This window comes from Notamacropus eugenii, chromosome X (genome assembly GCF_028372415.1).
Source record: "Notamacropus eugenii isolate mMacEug1 chromosome X, mMacEug1.pri_v2, whole genome shotgun sequence".
NCBI lineage: Eukaryota > Metazoa > Chordata > Mammalia > Diprotodontia > Macropodidae > Notamacropus > Notamacropus eugenii.
In genome coordinates this window covers 46,591,836-46,611,848 of record NC_092879.1, presented here as the reverse complement: position 1 = coordinate 46,611,848, position 20,013 = coordinate 46,591,836, and the positions used below count along the sequence as shown (strand labels likewise).

The 20,013-nt window shown below is 43.6% G+C and overlaps 1 protein-coding gene across 4 annotated transcripts in view; it reads right to left on the bottom strand.

Moving 5' to 3' along the window:
* Positions 1-20,013, bottom strand: part of GRIA3 (glutamate ionotropic receptor AMPA type subunit 3) — a 272,424-nt gene that overhangs the window by 76,458 nt on the left and 175,953 nt on the right. For 3 of the 4 annotated variants that reach the window (XM_072627048.1, XM_072627049.1, XM_072627047.1), the window contains exons 7-10: positions 19,697-19,864; positions 11,577-11,681; positions 10,419-10,526; positions 7,641-7,847 (exon numbers count right to left, since the gene is read on the bottom strand). In XM_072627048.1, coding sequence (XP_072483149.1) covers positions 7,641-7,847; positions 10,419-10,526; positions 11,577-11,681; positions 19,697-19,864 — 588 coding nt within the window. The remainder of the gene's footprint in view (positions 1-7,640; positions 7,848-10,418; positions 10,527-11,576; positions 11,682-19,696; positions 19,865-20,013) is intronic. The other variant, XM_072627050.1, reaches the window with a different exon arrangement.

The window sequence follows — 20,013 nt, the reverse complement described above, 5'->3', positions numbered from 1 at the left end:
CATCATTGGACCTGAATATTGGCAAGGGTCAACTTGGCTCTGACTTTGTTCTATGACTTGGTTATAAGTTACTATTGCAAGCTGTACTCGGGAATAGCAGGGCTCTTATGAGAACCTGCAGTGGTTCTCTAAAGCCCACTGGATCAAACCCTGAGCTCCTACTTTGGCATGCCAGCCCCTTCCTAACCTGCCCTGCTGTCTAACCTCTCTCATTCCCCTCAATAGGCCAGAGGGTTCATGGTTATGGGATCACAGAACTAGAGCTAGAAGGGACCTCAGAGGCCCTCTAGACTACCTTAATTTTACAGATAGGGAAACTGAGGCTCAGGGAGGGGAAGGAACTTGCCCAAGGTCACACAGGTAGGAGACAACACATGAATAAGATTTTAGGGTTGGTGAGGAATACTACAGATTGTATAGTTCATTCCCCTTTGTTTTATGGAGAAGGAAACTGAGGCCACCACTCTATCCACTGTTCCACTATTTTATCCCCATCTTAGAGCTGAAGAAACATCCCCTCTAAGAGTCATTCAGGCATCTTATCTGCAGATGTCTGCCTGCTCACAAAGAGGAGACCATCCCCTGGGACTTCTAGGTGCCCTCAGAAGCATCCCTGGCCTGAGGTGCTCTAGCAATCCCAGAAGAACAGCTAGGAGACAGCTCTTTTCCCCTCAGGCACTGGGGTTCTCTCCTCCACTTGGCATTTCTTGAGATCTGCTTTTCTGTTTCTGAGGAGCTTCTTTAAAAAAAGGTAGGGCAGGACTGTTCTTTCTCTGAAAGTGGTATCTTCCTAATGAAGAAATATATTAAACCTGCTGTCAATTAAGCCTCAGTGATGTGGAAAGTAGCCCTGGCCCAGAGAGGGGCGAAGCCTTCCAGAGGAGCCTTCAAAAGCATCCAGGAGAAGTGTGGTACAGTTGGATAAAGGTAGAAGGGCCCTGAAAGGTGAGCAGCTTAGCCATCAGGCAGGAGGAGGGCAGTCAGGGAGGTGAGAGAACTAAGTTACCCTCTCCACCATTTATCTGCACTGCAGGAAGCAAATAGGGGCTAGGCAGAAACCAGCTCTCAGCTCTTCCACTGGGATGCCCCAGAAAGGGGGCCCTGTCTGTAACCAGGACTGTCACCAGGCTCAGGCTCAGCTGAACTGGGGGAGGATATTTCAAGGGAATACTCATGAGAGTGGAAGAGAAGAAAGAACGCTGACTCTGGAATCAGATGATCTGGGTTTGAATACTGGTTTTGCCATTTATTACCTTGGCATGCTTCCCTGAGCCTCAGTTTCCCCATCTGTAAATTGAAGGGGCTGGACAAGGTGACTTCTGAAGGCCCTTCCAGCTCTAGTGTATGATCCTCTGTGTGACCTTGGACAAGTCTCTTCCCTATGATCCTTTTCATTTCCAGGGCAGAGCCTAAGCTGCCCACTGAAGTACCCAGCACGGAATTGTGGGCAGAGTAAGGAACTGAAGGCACATCATTTCTGGAGTGCATAGGGCTGCTACTGGTGGAGATTGCAATTTTAACCCTTTCATGGCTCCCAGAATCCTTCACTTACATTTGTTATCCCCTCCATTTTGCTGCTGGAATGATGAGTACAGAGGGAACTCACAGATGAGGTGTTTAGTCTCCCTACAGAGTCCCCTATTTGCCTTCTCTTCTGGGACCCAAGGTCCCATGGGATCACCTAGACCTAGAGATAGAAGATATCTCAGTTCCCTTATTTTACAGAGGAGGAAACTGAGTCTGAGAGAAGTTGAGTGACTTGCCCAAGGTTATACAATCAATCAGTTAACCAACAAGTACTTATGAAAAGCCAGGCACTATGCTAGGACCTGGGGACACAGGACAAAAACCAAACAGCTTCTGCTTTCAGGAAGCTATCAGTTTCCCATGGGCACAATTTGAACCTGGGTTGTGGGGCTCCACTATACCATAACGCCTTTCTTGGGCACATCTTGTGAGCCTGCCCTTTATCAGAAGTCCCTGGTAAGATCTTTAGGGCCTATGCCTTGGGCTATGCTTTGTTGGAAGCAGGTTGTTCTCAACAACCTTCATACATGTGGGTGCACATGTGTGTGTAGGGCAGCTGGGTGGCACTGCAATGGATAAGGTGCCAGGCCAGGAGTCAGGAAGACTCTAAATGGGGTCACGAAGAGTTAGACATGACTAAAACGATTGAACAACACGTGTGTGTACATGTTGTGTGCATACATATTGTGTTCGTGTGTGTGTGTTTTTGGGGAGGCAGAGGAGAAATGGGTGCCATGCCATAGTTTCAGAAGAGCTAAGACCATAGGTATTCAGGAAGAGGAGGCATGGCTAGGGCTCGAGGCTTCGCTGCCTGACATTTTCCATCAAGTCACTTACAGGCAGCAGAGAGAGCCCACAAAAGGGACCAATCAAGTTTGATTTTTTTGTTAGCTTTGGTGCAAACGCACTTGGGCAAGAGAATCAAGCCAGCGTTTGTCAGTTTTTTAGTAGGTGGATTGCCAGAGTCTGCAATATTCTATCATGTTGTTGTGTGTTTTGAAAGAGATGAGGAACTTCCAATCTGGTGTAGATGTTTAAGCTTAGAGGTGTGCACCATTGTCTCTTGGAAAGGGATCTGTCTCACCTGCTAAGCCAGCACAAAGCTTTGAGAGGTCTGTGACTGGGGGGGCACGAGCCACTACTGGAGATATGGGTCTGATGCTGGTGAAAGCAGAAAGCCTCAGAGAAGGCATGGCTTCAGGTCCCTCCCCTGACAGGTACTGCTCCGTCTGGGTCATTGGATATTGCGCGAGTGACTTAACCTCTTGTTTCCTAAGGTAATTGAGTGGTACCTTGGATAGAGAGCTAGACCTGGAGTCAGGAAGACCTGAATTCAAATTTGACCTCAGGCACTTACTAGCCATCTGACCCCTGACAAGTCTCTAAACCTCTCCAGCCTCAGTTTGTTCATCTGTAAAATGGGGATAATAATAGTACCTATTTCCCAGGATTGTTGTGAGGGTGTACGAGATAATATTTGTAAAGCGTTTGCAAACCCTAAAGCACTATAAAAATGCTGGCTTTTTATTATTATTACCATTACAGTTATTGCCATTTAAGCTGAAGAGCAGGTGATGATCTATGTTGGTAGAAATAGTTTCTGCACAGGGAGTTCTGTACATTGAAAAAAGTGAAAGTAATAATACCCCACGTACAGGGAAGCAACCTGTGTGGAGACATGTCCTGCCACCTGCTCCAGCAGCCAAGGCTACGCTCTCCTGCGTTGGTGTTCTTGGTGCTGTCCGGTGGTTCGACATCAGGAATGGATATGGTTTTATCAGCACAAATGACATCAGAGAAACAGCATCAGGATCTGCCTCGCTGCTGTCCTCCTTTCCATGTCATCTCCCTCCTGAAGGATCATGGGAGCTCCTTCGGCACTAACTCTGTCTTCCTTCTATCGTGTCCCTGGCACTTACCACACTGCTCTGCACATAGTAAGAGCCCAAGAAATACGTTTTCATTCATTTTTCATTTTATTCACTCATATCACCTGCCTCATCCAGGTGTTAGGAGGAAATTCCGTTGTGAGTTATAAATTTGGAAAACAAAGAAATGGGAGTTGCTGCTTCCTGGTGAGAAAGTTTAATGGGATTTCTCCTCCTTCCACCATACTCCATTGATTCCAGGTTCCCAAAGGGCACAATTTCCTAAAGACTTAGGCATTTTGCTCTCTTGCTCCAAATACTGACCTGATCTGGCACAGTTGGTATTGGGAGTGGGGGGAGGTTCTGGGTAATCCAAGATTTCTGTCATTCTTTACAAATTCCAGATAACAAAATTTCAGAGTTTGAAGGGATCTCAGAAGCCACTAGGTCCAGCACACTCATTTTACACATTAGGAAATGGAGGTTGGGTGAGGGGAATGACTTAGCCAAGGTCATACATAGGATCACAGCTCTAAAGTTTGAAGGGCCTTTAGAGGCCACTTAAACTAAGCCCCTAGATTTATAGATAGGAAAACTGAGGCCAGAGAAGGGATTGCCTGAAGCCTCACGGATATTAAGTATCCAAGTCAGCAAACGTTATGTCACAAAGAGCTAGTAAGTGTCAAATTGGAGATATTAAGTGATACAACTGTATCATAGATAGGCTAATAATTGGAATAAATTAAGTACATTTAACAAGAAAATCGAGTAGATCATACTTTCTTCTTCAGAACTTAAGGCTGTCACTATAAACCTGTTATTCCTGTACTGTGGAGGTCAAGAAGGGTCACTGAACTGGGGATTTTAACTAATAATATCAACATTTTATGTTTTAATTCAGCTAATATTGATCAAGAACCTACTACGTGCAAGGCCAGGAAGGTACCAGGAAGACAAAGACAAAAGAGGAAAGAAATTGGGCTCATACTCCACTTTACAAAGTCACCGTGAGCATCTCAATGATTTTGCCAGGAAAGGGGGGAGGTCAGAGGTCAAATCTACTGCATTCCCCTTTCTTTCCTTACTTGGTAAGCTGATCTAGCATGGTATAGCATGAAGAATTCTAGACCAGAGGCTCCTGCTCTCATTTTGCCACTGACTCATTTATGTAAGCATGGGTAAATCATTTCACCTCTCTATACCTCAGTTTCCCCATTTGATAAATAAGGCGACAGGACTACATGACCTTTGAGGTTCCTGCCAGCATGAAGTCTTAGAACCCTGTTGTTCTCCTGGGAACATGCATGGCATGGATTGCCAGGGAAACAGGTGGTCCAGAAGGGCTGGGACAGGGCCTAGGTGGTGGTGGCAGATGCCTAAGAGTCAACTCCCAACACAAGCTGCTGAAAGCAGGTGGCTGTTTCTAAGGCCATAACGCTCTGAAGAGTTTACATAATGGGGCCCTTCGGGTGGCGTTGACGTTTGTTTTTTAAAAATAGCTCCTGAGTGCCCCAAATATCAACCTTGACTATAATTTCTTTGGAAAAGAAGGAACCATTTTGGAAGGCAAATTCAATCCCCTCGGAATCACTCCTTCTCACTCCTTCCCTAGCACAGGCCATGAGACCTCTTTAAAAGCTTTCTTTGAGTCTGCACTCCACCACTGGTGTCCTTGGTATTCTCCATCACGTGCTCAAAGTTCAGAGAGAGCTGACTCAGTGCAGGGCATGAAGCAGTCGATGGAGGGAGAAGGAAAGGTGGGCATGGCTATGCATCCCCTCCCCTGGAGGGCCACATGCTGCGGCCAAGCTAAAGGCAAGGCTCTCTGCCAACCCCCAAAGGGGATTTCTGCTGTAGGGCAACTGAACAGATTACCCCTGTTGTAAAAGCTGCTTTAGTGGAACTCACCCCCTGCCTGCAGCCTCCTGCCTCCTTGTAGACTCGTCCCCAAGGCACAACCTGGCTCTACTCAGCCTACTGTAGGAGTTGGAATTGGACAGAACCTTCCAGATGACCCAGGCCCGTAAGGCTCTAAGATCCAGAGCTGGAAGAGACCTCAGAGACCCCCTAGTCCCACCCACTCATTTTACAGAGGAGGAGACTGAGACCCCAGGAAGGGGAAGGGACTTGTCCAAGGTCATACATTGGGTCACAAGATCATGAATTTATATGGGAAGGGACCTCAAAGGCTATTTAGTCCTATATCTTCATTTTACAGATGAGAAAAATGAGGCCCAGGGAGGGGAAGGGACTTGCTTGAAGTAGCACAGGTAGGAAATGTAAGAGGTTGGATTTAAACCCAGGTCTCGTAACTCCAGAGCCAGGGCTCTTTCCACTATCCTTTGAGTCCAACCCCTTTATTTCTGGATGGGGAATCAAGGCCCTGAGAGCGCCAGGCCCAACCCACTGCACTGGACAATGCAGCACAGCATTCTGTATAAAGTTGGTGCCTAGTAAATGTTGCCAAAGCCCTAATTGCACAGTACAGAGCCAGGAATCCTGGTCCTTGAGGGCCTCTGCCTCAGACTGTCTCAGTGTTTCCACAGGTTCATCCAGAGTGCCAGGTTGTGCCTACCTTATCTCTTCCTCAGACTTCAGTGAAGCAGCTCTTGGTTGGCAGGCTGCCTTTGTGGGGGTGGGATGGGACAGGACATGACATTGAGGCCTCCCCAAATCCACCAGTGTCATGCTCATGTCAGCAAGGTGACTCCTTTCCTCCCACACATGTTATCTCTTCCTCTCTCTAGTCTAGAAATTATGCTGGCTGGGGCAGGGGTGGTGGGGAGGGGGTAGGGAGGGGGTGGAAGGGGAGCTACCTGTCTTATTCTCAGGTGACTTGCCTCCTAGTAGAACTCAGAGACCCAAGTGTACATGCACATCATCTGCCTTTTCCCCTGTGTCTCTCTGAGTCACCCACTGCCTCCCTCTCCCCCAGAAGCCACTCTGTCTCCACAGTGCTACTTTGGTCAAGAGATGTTCCCAAAGGAACGGCTTAGAGGGAAGGAGGGAGGGAAACATTGACCTTTGAGGATGTGTGGGACACGGGGAAAACCACAGGACTTGACACCACGAAATCCAGGTTCCAATCCTGCCTCTACTACTTACTGTGTGACCTTGGCCAAGTCACTCAGGTTCACTGGGCCTCAGTTTCCTCCTCTGTGAAATGAAGGGACAGGAGCAGATCCTGTGACCCCACCTTCTGTAAGAGGTCTTATGCTATAGGAGGCCAGGGTTTTATGGCCAAAGGCTTTAATCACTTAGGTATGGTAAGCCCATTAGCAAGTTAGTTATGTGCCATAGCCTGGCCCTTCTCTGGGGGGATTGAAAGACCTGGGTGCAGGTTCTACATCTGACACATCCTGGCTATGTGACCCTGGGCAAGTCACTCAACCTCTCAGGGTCCTAGGATACCATCAAAGATTATTATTGACTTGGAAAGCACATAAAATTAGCCCTGGCCTCAAACTGAGCTTCCTTCCTGGCCAGAGAGATCCAGTGAGTGCATCAAGAAGCCTTTTTATAAGACCCATGAAGAGCCAACCCTCTTGAGGGCCTGTGTTTTCCACTTTTGTTGTTGGATCCCCTGCACCTAGTACAGTTCCCAGCACATAAATGTTTGCTGATTGATTGAATGGTGAAGTCATAGTATCGTAAATACTGTAGATGTAGAGACAGAAGGGACCTTAAAAGTCATCCAGTCCAACCTACTTATTTTATAGATGAGGATGCTGAGGCCCAGAGAGATTTAATGACTTACCTAAGATCACACAGGTAGTGATATAAGTGGGATTTCAACTCAGATCCTCCCAGTAATGCATGCTATTTTCCAGTTGAAGTGGCATTCTCATTCCTGGCATGTGACATTCCATTTCTGGCCTCCATGCCTTTGCCTGAGATGGTTTTCCTCCCTTCCACCTCTTAGAATCCCTAGCTTCCTTCAAGGCTTAGCTTAGTACTACCTCCAAGATGTTTAAGTCTCATCCCTCCTAGTGGTTAGATCCACCCCTCCACTATCTTTTTAGCTACTTTGTATAAAATATCTTCCATTTGCTTATCTATGTTCACTTGCTCCTTCCCTTCACCCCCCTCCCCCAACAAAAAGTAAGCTCCTGAGGGCAGAAACTATTTTGTTTGCATACCAAGCCCTTGTATATGTAACAAGCTTTAACAAATGCCTATTGAATCAAATTTGATTGATGGATTGAAATGGAAAGCATGGGGTAAGAAAGCTGAATGTAAACTTACCCCATAGACAAGTTCCCCAACCATGCCATTCCAGATCTTTGTCTCAGGATCCCTTGCGCCATATTTCCCATCTCCCACGATGGACAGCTTGTATTTGATCCTCACATGCTTGGCTATTTCATAGGCTAAGTCAACGCAATAGCCTTCATAGCGTTCATTACCTTCTAGTTGTTCATGGTTCTTCTTGTACATTACGTAGGGAGATTCCTTTGAGATCAAAAGGAAGATCCAAAGTTAACTCAAGCAAATGATCCTAAGAGAGAGAAGCACCTAATCTAGAAGTGTGGGCTTCCTTAGTTTCGAGCTGGGAAGGCTTAGTGCTCATGTAGTTGTCATTACCCCGAATCCATAGGCAAAAGTCCCTCAAACTACAATTCACTGGGCTGGACCATTATTCTAGGCACTCAGCAGCTGCTCTGTGAAAGTTTCAAAATCCATAGAGGAGGTTTCTACATGTGGAATCCTGGAGCTGGACCAACTGTCCACATGTATAGCCCTCAGTCATGCAGAGGCTAATAGCCCTTGATGGCTCAGGGATTTGTAGGGCCAAGAAAAAAATGGATTTTCTGAGGTGGAAGAAGAAAGTCAGCTGGCACTCACTAATCCACACTATCTGGGGAGAAAGTCAGCTGGCAGAAAGTCTGGATTATAGGATTATTTGGAAGAAAATAAAATTCTAATGAATCTGAATGCTCCTAGTTACTAGATATGTGTTTATGAGTGTTTGAGAGTAAGAGTCCTTAGACTTGCTTTAAGAAATAGACAAGGATAATCGAGTGACTTCTGGTTAGCTTCTAAATGAACAGTTTATAAATGGGTTAGGATTTCTTTCCAAAAAGTCCAAAGGAAAACTCTAACCAAGCCCTAGTCCTGCCTGCCCTTGTCCTCAGGAATGTTCCCCAATTTGGCATTAGTGGAGTTTAAATGAATGAGTTTTGCCTGGACTCTGTAATCTTCCTCAAGCTCTATGAAATCGATTTGTCTTCTGCTCGCTCCAAATGGACCAAATGGATTTTTGAAAAGCCCTTGTGGAATCCTTTTAGAGCAAGCATTGAATGAATAATCATACTTGACATGTGGGAAGTGGTGGGTTTTTTTTTTTTTTTTTAAGGCTTTCATGTTGTTTTAACCCTAGGAGAAAGGCAAGGTAGGAGTTGTTCTCCCCATTCAACAGAGGTGAAAACTATGGGGGAGGGGGCATGGCCAGGTGACTTTCCCAAGAGCCCAAATCTAGGACGAAGCAGAGCTGGGACCAGAACCCAGGCTTACTGGCTTTACATCCACGGCCTTTCCCCTAAGACCATGTCGTTTCTCGAAAAGAAAAGAATCTAAGTCTAACTTTAGGGAAAGGTCGCAAATAGGTGGGGGTGAGTGAGTGGGTGGGACCAGCATGTGCTAAATGGGACCTCTTATTCATTATTTTGACATTTTAAACATACCAAGAGGTAGCATGGTGGAGTGAGCCTCAGGGTCAGGAAACCCTGAGTTCAAGGACCCCATCTGACCCATCCTGGCTGTGTCACCTGGGCAAGTCCCCTCCCTCTAGGTCCTCAGAGAGCTCTGGGCATTGGTGGACAACTGCTGATAGGTAACTGGCAGAATGAAATCAATGAAATCAAGCCCCCAACCACATGCAGACTTGCTCAGTGGGCATAAAGACCATGAAAATGGTATCGGGGATAGAGAATGGAGCTGTATTTCCATTGGCATAGGGAACTCCCAGGTGAGGCAATTTCTTCTATCAATGCAGCTTATCTATAATTTATAATCTTTAAGAGCCTCCTAGGGTACCAAAAGATTAAGGGATTTATCCAGGGTCACATAACCAGTTTGTGCAAAAGATATTATCAAATCAATAGCAGAGGAGATGGGCAACATGACTGAGTGGATAAAGTCAAGAAGCCTCAAGTTCTAATCTCTAATCTTGAATACCTTTTAGTTGTATGAACCTCAATTTCTTTATCTGTAAAATGAGTGTAATAGTACCTGCTCTCCCAGAGTTGTGAGACTCGTGAGATTTTGCTAATAAGTGCTTCAAGTTGCATAGAAATGTCAACAATGATCATTGCCATTGTTTATTGAGAGATAGGCCAACTTTCATTGACAGCCATGTAATATCAAGAGATGTACAGGGAGATTTTCCAGCAGCACAAGTGGCTCTGCTGTGGAGGATTGATGGCAAGACATAGACACCAGGAGGAAAAGTGGGGGTTCCAATAGAGGGAGTAGCCACACGGGTGAGCTCTCTTATGTACTGGAGTGTGGCAGGACTGCAGTGAGAAGGAGTCAGAGTCATGCTTTCTCCTTGACCTGGAGCCACTCAACTAAAAGTTTTCAAACAAGGACTTGGTTTCACTAGAAAGAAAAAACAGCCCACACATGTATGACCTACATCAAATTGTTTGCTTTCTCAATGAGGGTGGGTGGAGAGAAAGGAAGAGGGAAAATATGGAACTCAAAGCTTTCAAAATGAATGTTAAAAATTGTTTTTGCATGCAACTGGGAAATAAGATGTACAGGCAATGGGGTACGGAAATCTATTTTGATCTATAGGAAAATAGAGGGGAGGGGGATGGGAGAAGGGGGGGTGATAGAAGGGAGGACAGACAGGGGAATGGGTGGATGGGATGCACGCTGTTCAGGGTGGGTGGTGGGGAGAGATGGGGAGAAAATTTGGAATTCAAATTCTTGTGGAAGTGAATGTTGAAAACTGAAAAATAAATAAATTATATATTTTTTTTAAAAAAAGAAAAAGCAGCCCCTCCCTCGATAACTTACCAGGATGGTAGTCACCACGATAGTCCTATTCTCAGAGGACGAACTGTCATTGCTGACTTGCTGATCCAAGAAAGGAACAAACCTTTCATATTCATTCCAATAGCCAGCCTGCAAAGAACAGACATGTTATTTGCTTACCTCTTTATCATTCTAAGTGATGGCTGGAATTCCATGGCTGCAGCAAAGCCATTTAAATAGAAAAAGGGTGACTGAAATTTACCCACATGCAGGATAGATATGTTTGGTTTCTGCCCTCCCTGCCCCCCTGCCCCCATACACACACACATATACACACACACATATACACACATACACACATACACATACACACACATACACACACACGAAGGTGTGGTATCTCCTCACTCTGGGGATTCTCACACCTCCTATATCTTATGAAATACGTCATCCTGCTAAAGTGTGAAGAGCTTTTCTTTTTTCCTGCTCTTCCTATAACATTGTCATTGAGGAACTGTGAGAAGGTAGTGGACTTCCTGCAGAAATGACACAAGATACGGTACCTACTGCTTAATAGCCCTGTTGATGTGTTTCCAAGAGGATGCTTAATGTCCACCCCCTGCTCGGTTAAGAAATGTGGTGAGAGTTAAGGGGCCATGACTGAAGCAAATCACCTGTCCAAAGGTATGTCTAGTGGAAGTTGTTTTGTAGGCCCTGCCCAGTTCTGGCACTCTCTGTTTTCTTGGCTCTGTCAGTCCATGGTTTATGTTCTCCTGGCTTTGCTATTCTGTAGTCCATGTTCAATTGGTCCATCTGGTTCTGACCTTCTATGTCTATTAGTAGTCACAGAATTCACCTCTATGGAGGAGGTGCTCCCATTGGTTCTGAGGTTCTCAGGGGTGCCAATTCCCACTGAAAAGATGCCTAGGCATATTTTGCAACATTGACAGAACAGCTCTTTTTCAATTGTCTCATAGCAGCTTGTGTCATCTTAAACCTATTGCTTTGCTGTGCTTGAGTAGCGATGACCTTAAGGGGAAAATAATTCCCTCTTCAAATATGTGGATATACCACTTTGATAACAGCAACAACCCAATGAATGGTCTTCCTCCCCATGGTGTTCAATTATGTTTGTCTTTGTGCATCTGAGGTAACGTGTGGCCCATTTTCTTTGATGACATATATAGTTTGCCCACTTACTTTCCGAGAGCCAGTGACTTTCATTTCATACACATCGATTGTATAATTTGTACGGCGTCCATAAGTATCAAATTGGATATTTCCAGTCATTCCTTGTACTTGGACCTGAGTGGGGAAAGGGAGAGAGAGAAAGGAAAGAGAGACAGACAGAGAGGATATTTAAATAGTGCAGCATTATTGCCTTTTTTATATGATGGCATGAGTAGATCACTAGGGGTATGATCAATTCTGGTCTACTTGGAGAAATTCTATTTTGAATAATTTGTTGTTCAGTTGTGTCTGACTCTCCATGACCCCATTTGTGATTTTCTTGGTAAAGACACTGGAGTGGTTTGTCATTTCCTTCTCCAGCTCATTTTACAGATGAGGAAACTGAGGTAATCAGGCTTAAGTGACTTGCCCAGGTTCACACAGTTAGTAAATGTCTGAGGCCAGATATCAGTTCAGAAAGATGAGTATTCCTGACTTCAAGCCTGGCACTCTATCCACTGTGCTACCTGTTTGAATGGTCTACACATGGTCTCTACAGCTGGAATCATCAACTGCTTCTTGAGATTTTCTAGATGTCAGGTCTTTCCACTGAGAAGTGTTACATACTTTTCTGTGATCTCATAGATAGACAGAGTAGGTGACCACCTACATTATATAATTAGACAATGACCTTCCCTAGTCCCGTGCCTGAAATTCACACTATGAATCTCTGAGCAAGATCCTTCTGAGAACTGTAATTTAAACTAGTCTAAGGCCCAATAAGAGTGAGGAGATGATAAAAACAGTGAGTTACCAGGTCCCCACGAGCTACATTCTAGGGTACTGAAAGAACATGCAGTTGTGATTGTTGATCTTTGGAAATCCATACCAAATAGAAGAGGTGCTGAGGACTGGAGAAACGTCAATGTCCTGATTTTCAAAAAAAAAAAAAAAAACAGATGATAGAGGAGCCTGAAAGCTATAGGCCAGCGAACCTGACTTGAAATTTGAGTGTGTTATTAAAAGGATGCTTAGTGCAGAAAGCTATAGGCCAGTGAACCTGATTTGAAATTTGAGTGTGTTATTAAAAGGATACTTAGTGCACATCTAGAAAAGAAAGCAAGAATCAAATAGAGCCAGGGAGTATGGCTTCATCAAGATCAGGGGACGCTGGACTAAATAATTCCTTTTTTGACTGGGTTTCTAAATTTGCAGTATCAGGAAAGGCATTAACTAGAGCTTACCCTGGGTTTAGTTCAGTATCTGACCACTTCTGTCTTGCTATTCTTGTGGAAAAACTAGAGAGGTGTGGGCTGCATGTTGGGTGGTCACTTTAGGATGATATATCTTGTCCAATTTTTTTTATAAATGTCTTGGATGATAGCATAAATGGTGTGATGATCAGATTTGCAGATTACTTGGAGTTGGGAAATATAGCTAATAAGTCAGATGACTGAAATCAGGATTCCTATGTCTCTTGAAAGATCTTAAGAGTCTAGAAAAAGAAGCTAGATACAAAGTCCTACATGTGGCCCCCCAAAATTCAGCTACACAAAGTCTGGAGAGACATAGCTAGACAATAGTTAAGGTGAGCAAGGACCAGAGGTCTTAGCGGGCTGCACACTCAATATGAGACAACAGTGTGAAATGGCAGGTCAAAACACTGATATGAACTTGGACTCCATTAAGAAAGGTGGAATGTCCCAAATGAGAAGAGTGACAGATAGTCTCACTGTCCTCTGCCCTGGTCAGACTGCATTTTAGGGAGGAAATGGAAAAGCAGGAATAGAGCCAGAGAAGGAAGACCATGACAGTGAGAGGACTGGTGACTGGTACTTGAGAACCAGGTAAAGGAACTGGGGATGTTTCAGTGAGAAAAGACAAAAGGGGGAGAGGATGTGATAACTGTTCTAAGGCATTTGAAAAAGGGATTCCAGTTATTCTTCTTGGTCCCAAAGGACAGGATTAGGAGTAGTGGGTATAAGTATCTGAGAGGCAGATTTGAGCTCGATGAGAGGGGGATCTCATTCCAGAAATTGGAGTTGTCCAAAAATGGAATGGGCCACCTCAGGGACTAGTGAGGTCTTGGAGTTGGATAATAGCTGGCAGAGTGAATTCTTGTTCAGGTCTGAGGTAGCCTAATGGGCTTCTGGAATTCCTTCCCACTCTGAGATTGGGTGATTCTTTGGAACTCTGTTACTTGGAAGGAATAACACATTTCCTTTGGTGGGGATCCATTTTTCTGATGAATTAACTCCTTACCACCCATTTTCTCTCTAGAGAGAGCAGGGCCTTGAAGAGTTGGGACAAATGACTTCCCCATTGTTCCTGTGATTATTCTCAGCGCTGTGAACTAGCGAGGAGCATGGTGTGATGGAAAGGTTAGTAACCTTGGATCTAGGAGACCTGTGTTCTAGTCCTAGCACTGCCACTATGTGACCACAAGGAAGTCTCTTCCCCGATCTGTGTCTCAGTTTCACAACTCCTAAAAAGAAGGGGGTTAAGCTCCCACTCTGTACTCGAAGTGATTCTGATTGAGACAGGTAGAGCAGTTTCTTTCCACGTTTCTCAAGGTGCACTGGTGTGTTTTGGATGAAAGGTGCTCCATAAAGCTAAGCCATTATCATTACCCACTCACATTACTCATTTGGTATGTAGGAGCGGAGTACTTAGTTTCAAAGAAAAAAGAATGTGTCTCGTTTCCCTAGTATGGAAGGATGAAATATTTTTTTTATCACTTATCAAAAGTGACAAGCTGTCAGGCAAGTCAGAAGAAGTAATGAACTTCTGCTACATTCAAGAAGATGGATGTCACACATTAGGGAGCATTTTGGTAAGGGGAAGAGGGGTTTGTTCACCAGTGGATGAATACCTAAGGCTTGGTGTGGAATAACTATTTCTGGGGACTTTGATATTTCTTATCAGAGGAGAAACAGACTTGTAGAATTTCTGGGTTTGGGTAGCCACCTCATCTAACTCAATCCTCTCTACTTCTTGGAAAAGTACTCATCTAGCCTTTGCCTGAAGACCTCAGGTGAAAAGGAAACCTGGGCAATCCCTTCTTCTTTGGGACAGATCTCATTGGTAGGAAGTTTTTCTGGATAATATTCCAAAATTGACCTCAAATGCAACTCCCACACATTGCCCCTGTTTCTTCCCTCTGGGGTCACGCAGAACAAGGTGAGTCATTCCTCCCCATGACAACCCTTCAGATACTTGAAGATAGCTCTCATGCCCCCTCTAAGTGTTCTGTTCTCGAGACTAAACGCCTCCAGCTCCATTATGTTGTGGCTATTGGCTTTGTTCCTTTACTTAGGCAGGAAGGAAGTAGGTAGTGCAGAGTCACTGGAGGAGAAGGTGAATAAGGACATCCGAGGTTCTGGCAGTAGGGAAAGGACTCATGTTTTTTGTGGAAAGAGTGTGTTTGGAATGATGTACATACATCAAGTGAATGTATCTGGTAGGCTAAGTGAAATGCTCTTTGAAGGTGTCCTGAGAAGGCAGGGGGAGGAGGGAGGGAGTGTGTGTGTGTGTGTGTGTGTGTGTGTGTGTGTGTGTGTGCATGCTTGTGCATGGAGGGGAAAACATTAGAGAAAACAATTCAGCTATTTCTGAACAGTAAGTTTGTCTCTGTTTTAGGATACAGTCTAGTGTCTGGAATGTCACATCTCCCTCACACAACAACAAAACCTTATTAGCATGGACCACACCAATTTGGAGTTTGGGCTAATTCAGCCATGTTGAGTTGAATTTTAACACTAGCTGTTAAAAATAACAGGGTTAGCTAAGTCACTGAAGAGCCTAAGCAAAATTACACAAGGGGAAGGCTTAGCTTACTTAAGAGAACACAAGGCTTTCAAGCACTTCAAATGCATCTGCTGTCCAGTCAAGCACGGGGCCTTTCGCATAGGAGATAATGAATGTTTGTTCACTTGTACTGAATCGAAAGGAAATAAAAAGTGGGTGGAAATCACAGGGAGGTCAATTTCAGCTCTATACAGTGAAGTTCTTGACAATGGGATGGGAGGCCTCAGGATGTGGTGTCACTGGAATCCTCCAAGCAGAGGCTGGGTGATCACTTGTCAGGGACTTTGCCATAGGGATCCATGCTTCAAGAATGGGTGGGATTAGGTAAACTCCTAAATCTATATCAATCGAGAGAGCTTGAGATTCCATTGTCTCCATCTCATTCTACCTGCCATAGTACTTATTTGTGTACATGCATCCTTTCTTCTAGGATGTAAGCTTCTTGAACCTGATCTCATTTTTTCATCTTTGTATCCATTAGCATTAATTGCAATACTTTTCTAATAGCAGATACTTAAGAAATATCTGTTCAGTGAAAGGATGAATATTATCATCATTATCATTATAATAGCTAACATTTACATCATGCTATTGTGCTAAACACTTTTATAATTATTAGCTCACTTGATCCTTACAACAACTCTGGGAGATAAACGCTATTGTTATCCTTATTTTACAGATGAGAAAACTGAGGCAAACAGAGGCTAAGTGACTTGCCCAGGCTCACACAGCTAGTGTCTAAAGCCAGATTTGAACTCAGGTTTCACTGACTCTAGGCCCAGCACTCTGCCTGTTGAACCACAAAATGATACGATAATTATAAATCATTTTCATCTATTCATTAAAAAAGATCTCCTAGGGACCTCTATTAAGGCAATATTTTTATTAGTCTGATTTGTTACCATATACCTGAAAGCAATAGAACACAATTTTAAAAGTTTATCATTTCATAAACCATTTTACTAATTTAGCCTAGCCTCTCCACTTAATGAATTAGTTGTATAGTTTTTTACCTTCAGGTTTTTCTATTTCTCCTCTAATTTTCAAGTTTTCTTCTTTTGTGTTTGCTTCGGGACCACTAATTTGTATATTTTTTAGTCTTTTAAATCACATGCACAGTTCATTAATATTTTCTTTTTCCATTTTGCTATTATGTTTTCAGAGATAGAAATTTTCCTCAGAGGACTATTTTAGCTGCATCCCTTAAGTGTTGTCAGGATGTTTCATTATCATTATATTTAAAATAACCGTGTATTGTTTTCATGATTTGTTCTTGTATTCATTCATTAGGCAGGATGGCATTACTTAGTATCCATTTAGACCTGTATCTTTTGCTCATATTTGCTATATTTTATTTTTGTTGCATTGTCTGTAAAGAACCTTTATCATATCTGCTTTTTACATTTGTTTATGATTCCTTTGTGATCAGTTTTACCAAAATACCATGGGATGCAGGGAAATATACATAATTTTAAAAACTCCTATTCAGGCATTGGCATGTCAATCATGTCTAGTTTATCCCAAAATGTATTCAGTTCTATATTTTCTTTCTTGTTTATCTTTGTTGGTTAATTCAGCTTTCAGACAAGAATATTAAAGTCTCTTACTATCATTGTGTTACTATCAATATCTTTTTTTTTTTTTTTTTTTGCAATTTCCTAGCGTGTCTTTTAAGAACTCAGTTGCTGGTCCATTTGGTATATACATACATTTTGTGTTCTTATTTTTTATTGTCGAGGCTGGGTACCTTTAAACATAATGCAGTCTTCCTGCCTGTTTCTCTTGACTTTATCAGTTTTTATTGTTGCCTTATCTGAGATCGTTATTGCAAATCCACTATTTTTAGGCACCTGAAACATAATAGATTTTTCTGTTCCCTCATTTTTACTCAGTTTTTTATGTTTTCAATGAAGTTTTTGTATGAAGCAAATTGTTGGGTTTGGTTTTCTTATCCACTCCTCATCTTCTCTTTTTATTTTGAAACAATCTATTCACACTTAGAGTTACAGTTCTTAAATGTGTGTTTTCTTCAGATAGTCAATGAATTAGTGACACTTTATTATCCATCCATTGCAATGGGTTTCTTGTCTTGGAGGAAATTGGTCTGTGTTGCCCTTTCTGGGGCAGTGGGCAAAGTTTTGATTCTAGATAAATAGATCAAGAGAACATGCTTACTTGATTGTGGGTCTGAGTGCTCGAAGGTTAGGGCTGTAGGAAGCTGATGAGCTCTGGGAGCTTATGGCTTGAGGTAACCATGAGTTCCTGCAATGTAATGATTCTGCTTTGCAATAGCAAATCTTGATCTGCACCATTCTTGCAAGTGATGATTTTAAAATCCCGGTCCCTTTCTATTTTTCCACTTGGAAGAATGGGATAGTGGAGATATTCATGCCTGTCCCTTGCATTCCTATCGATGGAAACTTCTTTTGATGCTGTGGATGGAACATTGGATTTGGAATCAAGAACACACATGTTAGATTCTTTGCTCTGGTGCCTTTGTGTCCTTGAGCAAATCTCTTCTCATCATTGGGCCTCAGTTTCTTTCTCTGTACAGCAAGGGTTTGGACTAGATGGTCTTTTGGGTATCGTTTCATGTCCTCTGATCTGATTCACTGTGGGGGCATTATTTGATTTCACACGTTGTTCTGTTTTGCCTGACAACACAAATCCTATAACTGCTGTGAAGGTTGAATTTAATTAACTGCTCTTCAGAACCATGTGGTGCCATGTCCCTAAATCAGCACTGAGGACATTTGGTGAGGAACTGCCATAATGACATGAGAATTGGCACAAGGAGAGGACAAACCAGTTCTCTCTCTTGGAAAGACCCAGAGGCTGCTAACCCCTTTGGAGCAAATGTTTCCAACTTGGCAATTGGGAAGCAGCAGACTTGAAATGAAGAACACGGTGGGGGAGGGTGTCTTGGCCATTACTTCATTGCCAGCTTGGGTGGGTTCAACATTTCCTAGAATTGCTTGCCTTTGCCCATGCCCCTTTGGACAGTGGGGAATTAGGACATGTGAACAGTGCAAGAAAAGAAAGTCTAGGGCTTTTTGCAAGGGGGTAAGGAGGGAGGGAAGGAAGCAGGGAGGAACTTGTGGACTGAAAGGAAGATCTTTTGCCCGGGAAGCTAGCATCAACCGGGAACATTGCCCTGAGTCAATAATAGCCTCTGCTGGAGGTTATAACGAGGGAGTATGGGTAAGATTTGGTCTCCTCCAAGTACAAAAGTAAACTTTTTACGTGCATTCGCCCATTGATTCCTTGGATTTCTAGCCTCCTGGTGAGGCCGGGGAACTGATCACATTCCTGTACTTCCTTCATTGGAGGGGAAAGAACACTGAAAAGTTTAGGTGCCCTTAGTAGCTATTCTAACTTAGTAGCTATGGGCTATTAAAAATCTTCTGGCAAATGATTTATTTAGCACATACTGAGAGAGCTGGAAGGAACTTTAGAAGCCATATTGTCTAGCTCCCTCTGTTATAGATGGAGAAACTGAGGCCCAGGGAAGGGAAGGGCCTTGTTTAAGGCTGCATAACTAGAGCCAGGCCTAGAATAAGGGTTCCTAACTCTACATGTCATGCTCTTTCAATGGAATACAGAACTTCTTACATTATATACCTACTCTATGAAGTCAGATCTCTGCTTGCTAAATCTTGGTCTGCTAGGAAATTCTTCTACCTTCTTTCCAGCCTTTACTTTTGCTCTTCCCCATGGCTAAAATGCTCCTCCTTTCTCTCTGCATTTATTGAATTACTTTCAGCCTCTGACTCTATAGGCTGAATCAACTTTCAAAGTCAAACTCAAAGGCCACTTGTTTCAAGGAGCTTTCCCTGATTTCCCTGGTTGGTAATGATATCCTACTTACCCAGTATTTCACATGGCCCTTTGCACCTCTGTGATGGACTTGTGTAATATTGTGGATTATGGTGGTTTGTTATGATGTTTTATTGACCTTCCTAGAATATAAGCTTCATGAAGGGAGATCTGCTTTGTCTCTCTCACAGAACTAGAGACAAAGCTCTGTGCAAAGTAGACACTTAAGAAATGTTTATTGAATTGAACTGAATTCCTGCATATCTGTCCTAAATTTATGGAGCCCCCACTCCTATCCAGATTTTCAGAATTTGGTGAAATGGACTCTATTTACCCTCTCCACACTGTTTATCATTTCTCCTGTATCTATCTTATGTCATTTCTGCTTTTGTCTCTCAACCATGGAGAAGTCTTCTTGTTTTGTCCATACTCAGAAAAAAACTCATTCCACAGTCCATCCCACTGTTCATCCTGCCTTCTATTCCTCCTCCACTCCCTTCCCGCCCCATCCACACCTTGGCCATTACCATTTTTAGAGCTCTCTCAATGTCGATTCCTTGGCTCCACGGCACTGCAGGGTTGGCCAAGCAATCTCCGGCACTGCCTCTCCTGGAGACGTCCACTCGCTGCCTACGCAGGTAGCGGAAAGCTTCCGCTATGACCAGTATGGCATCATGTGTCAAGGCTGATGTGTACTGAAAGAAAGCATAACATTGTGATGCACTGCCATTACAGGTGGAAAGGTGCTTAGAGATCATATAGTCCAACCTTCTCAGTTTACAAGAGAGGAGCCTGAGGTCTAGGCAGGGCCTGAAAGTTAAGCAGCTAAACTGCATTAGGCCTA